This window comes from Triplophysa dalaica, chromosome 1 (assembly GCF_015846415.1).
Source record: "Triplophysa dalaica isolate WHDGS20190420 chromosome 1, ASM1584641v1, whole genome shotgun sequence".
In the NCBI taxonomy this organism is placed as follows: Eukaryota; Metazoa; Chordata; class Actinopteri; order Cypriniformes; family Nemacheilidae; genus Triplophysa; species Triplophysa dalaica.
Genome location: NC_079542.1, coordinates 2,846,508 through 2,850,663, shown reverse-complemented (window position 1 = coordinate 2,850,663; position 4,156 = coordinate 2,846,508). Strand labels below are relative to the sequence as shown.

Below are 4,156 nucleotides of genomic sequence, written 5' to 3'. Positions count from 1 at the left end.
AAGAAAGACATTTGTTCATTTAAAAAATTGGCCAAACAATAAAAAATATCTTGGTTTTTAGATTTAAATTCTCATTTTGACTCATTTTAAAGTTATTAGTCATCTAGAGTCCCCCTTAGAAGTCAGCGGGGTCCCCTATGTGTGCCGCGGTCTCCCTGTTGAGAACAACCTCTTTGAAAAGAATGGACTTCTGGCACAAATTCAGAAAAAAAGAAATTACCATCAGATGTTTATTGCAAAACAGGTCAAATATTGAACATTTGAATCTTGATTAAAACATGCGCAGAAAATATATCACTGTATTACTAGACATCGGTGGAACATTTACAGTTGAATTTGTTTAATGCGTTTGTTTTCTATCTTTTCTAGTTTAGACAACAGGCGCTTTCATTCAAACTAGTCTTTATAAGGACAACACTACTGTTTTTCTTTCTTTTTTGGTATTAAAATTCAATACCATGAAAAAACACAATATACTGCAAAAGGTTCCAGGAATAATTGTACGTTATGAAATGTAATGCCAAGCATATTTGAAAATAATCTTGGTGGAATAAAGAAAGACAAAACTGAGTTATCTATTTAATTCTAACGTGTTTATTAAAATCTGCTACACAGCTCGTACATGTATGTGAATTCAGATGTCAACATAAAGACGGCATATCCTTGGTCTTTATGGAAGTCTTATTTACACTACATCACATTACCACTATAAAGACAAAATAAAAACTGTTTTACACATTATATTTCTCTGTCTGTGCCGGCTCAGAGGGGCTCGATGGGAAATAAAAAGCAGCTTAATATCCCATGAATCCTCCATACCTCTTCTCAATTTCTAATGAATCTTCATCGCCATCCTCCACTGGGGAGCGTTTTAAGAAGCCTCCATAGCGTTTGGTCTCCTGCCACCACTCGGGTCGGCCCACCCGCCTCATGAACCCACCGTAACGTTTCTCAAGAGGCTTCTCCTCACTCCCCGTGTCATAAAACCCTCCTTTTTTCATAAAACCCCCGTAACGTTTGGCCATACCCCTGACGCCCTCGGCTCCTTCCTTTGAATCGTCTCCCAAAGCCGCCTCCCTCTCACCATCAGCCTCGCCCTGATTGGTCAGCATTTCAACATCGTGATTGATCAGGACCCCTCTGTTCTGGTCATCTTTTGGCTCCAGTTCATAGAGCTCAGCAGTCTTCTTCATGAAGCCTCCGTAACGCTTCATAAATCCGCCGTAGCGCTTCATGAAGCCCCCGTACTTCTTGTCGACCTGATGCTGTTGGTCGTCCAGCTCCTGTGTTTCTCCATCGGGTGTGCTGTCAGTATTCTGCATGAAGCGTTTGCACAAACTCCAGGAGCTGGCCGCGTTCAGACGCTCCTCACACGCCAACACGCACTCCTGTGAACAAAATGTGACAGGCGTGCATAAGTCCAAATAATTAATGTCTGCATCAGAGGCCGCTCCGGCTCTTTAGCCTGCTCCCTGACATCAAAGAGGGTCTAAAAACTCTCATGCTTCATCTGTCAATCCATGGCCAGGCTGAATGTAAATGTGCGGGTGTGTTTTGGGTGATAGAGGACTGAGGAGGCGTTCAGAGGTTCTGCTAAGCTTGTGGAAACCATGGAACCATTGAAACGTTAATACAGAGTGACAATATGAATATGAACACAATGCACCTGTGAATCACGCACGCACGCTCACAAACACAACTCGGTTCTCTAAATTAAAGAATGTACATGAAATTACATTTTCACATATTCCATAAGGAGATAATTCACCCCAAAATATTTTTTTGCTTACCCTCACATTTTTCCAAATCCATCTGCTTGTATTTGTTCCATTAAACACAAAAATATATTTTTCTCTGTCTCCCTATGAACTGTTGTAATAAAGTAAAGAACTTGTTAAAGAAATTCAACCAATTGTCCTTTTATGTCTCGTTGAATAATAACAGCATACAGGGTTTGGAATGACACGAGGTTAAGTATTCTATTCTATTATATCATATTGAGTATTAATTGGAATTAAGGATCTTTGAGATCATACTTAACAAGACGTCATATCTCTATTTTGTTTCATGTGACCCAAAGACACAATGACTAATTATTTTAAATCTTTTAAATTAAACAATTAATCAAACACTCATATAGTGTAAATTTAACATAATGTAAAATATTAAAACATTATTATTTGTATATAAATTATTTTGACTTATTGTATGACTTTTTTCATCTCATCACATTCTCACATGCTTTTGAGTTAATTAAAGAGGTCTTTTTTGATCTGTTGATGAAATACATTCTCGATTTATTGAGCATCTTTAGACCCAACTGTATTCAATAAAGAACCTCTTTTAGTGTCTATTGGCGAGGATTAGAGATAAATGAGTGCAGCCTAGCGGCAAAAACGAGAATTATCAGCACTCTCATTCAAATTAATGGCAGAGCTTGTCACGATTTTAAGATTCAGCGGATCGATACGAGATCAGACTGTCAGTCAGATGGCACTACAATGCTCCATTTTACATCCGGGTCTGATCAATACACCAATAATTGGATTCCAAATGGATACAGATAGGCTAATCGATATGTGGCTGTGAATTAATTTTGTTTCTAACCTTATTCTAATAGTATAAGACAGGATCAACTTGTACAATAACAATATACGTCAGTTTGGAAACTTTAAAATGACTTTGTAGGCTATAAACACGCACTTTAAAACTATCACTATGAATAGTTATCGCAAAGAAATTAGTTTTTATCCGCCATTTGCTTCCACTAAACTATTTTACGCTCGGAATTTATGATGAGGTTTAAATGATTGTAATTCTCTTTACGACATTCTTCCGATTTTTCGACGATGGAATATAGTAAAAAGTTGTGTCATTTAAAATGTATATCATTTAACAGCAGACTTACAATTGAGTTTATGTCTGTGTGTGGAAGCGGCAGTCGCGCCGCGCAGAACGCGCAGTCGGTGCCACAGTCCGCGCGCGCCGTCAGCGTCAGGCACGCGATCACCAGCAGCAGCGTCCAGCGCGAGCTCACGGGAATCGTCGGGGGCTAAAGAAACAATTACAGCATATTCAAACACGTCTGTAATATTTTCTGTGTTTACTCCTTTGAATTATTTAACGTTTTTAAACTTAATCATGTGCTATGTGTAATGTTAAGTAATTAACATTATGTTAAAATATGAAGAATATTGACAAATACAAAAGTGCTATGAAAATGAAGAAGTTCTTTGGTGAAAGTAGGTTGTACTGACCTTCATCACTGATTTCAGATCAGATTCTGCTTCAGATATCACTCCAGTTTGTCCTCTGTGCACGAAACCTCCTCAAATCTGATGCCACAAGTCTGAGTAACTACCTACAGTGGGTTTGTAGTGTCTGTGTGTGAGAGAGAGAGATAGATAGAGAGAGGGAGAGAGAGAGAGAGAGAGGGGTAGAGAGAGAGAGAGAGAGGGAGAGAGAGAGAGAGAGAGCGAGAGGGAGAGAGAGAGAGAGAGAGAGAGAGAGAGAGACAGAAGGGCATTGGTTCACAATTGCTTTTGATTATTTAACACACTTGTTAAAATGTCTATCATTTGCTATTCAGTTCCAGTTCATTGGCAGTGAGCACAGATTTTAAAGTCAGTCTATTTATCAACTCTCAGAATTGATTTGCAATATAATACAATCAATCTTTGACAAGATAAGTAATTTTATTCAGATTTCACCGACCGATCAATTTCAGCATCCTACCCAAGCTGATGCACTGTGCAGGATTTTCGAAATCAAATGCAGCGCACTGAAATAGTATAAATAATATAATGGGCTGATTTAGAAGAATAAAATCATGAAGCATTTGCACACAACAGCAACGTGTAGAGACAAAGAAATGAACATCGGTTAGACAGTTATGATCTTTACAGGGATTATCTACGGAAGATTACATTTCTAATTAGTCACAAATCTCGTTTGTGCACAATTTCATTTGAACTTCTTTGTTTATAAGCATTTTTATTTCTAGTCGGTGTGCTAGCGTGCAAATGAAATTCTTTTGGATTTACATATAGTTTGATCTTTTCTTGATTGCAGTGAATGTGTGTTGTGTGGTAAGTAATGGAGGATATAGTTCCTGTAAATTGACACTGAGTTGCGATAAGGTGCTATAGAACATGTA

The 4,156-nt window shown here is 38.1% G+C and overlaps 1 protein-coding gene across 1 annotated transcript; it reads right to left on the bottom strand.

The window, feature by feature from the left end:
* Positions 1-390: 390 nt before the first annotated feature.
* Positions 391-3,354, bottom strand: penkb (proenkephalin b). The gene is made up of 3 exons (XM_056753822.1): positions 3,258-3,354; positions 2,909-3,052; positions 391-1,388 (listed from the first exon to the last, which is right to left on the bottom strand). Exons 1-3 carry the CDS (start codon positions 3,261-3,263, stop codon positions 795-797), a joined length of 744 nt encoding a protein of 247 aa, XP_056609800.1. The 5' UTR covers positions 3,264-3,354; the 3' UTR covers positions 391-794.
* Between the last annotated feature and the right edge of the window lie 802 nt (positions 3,355-4,156).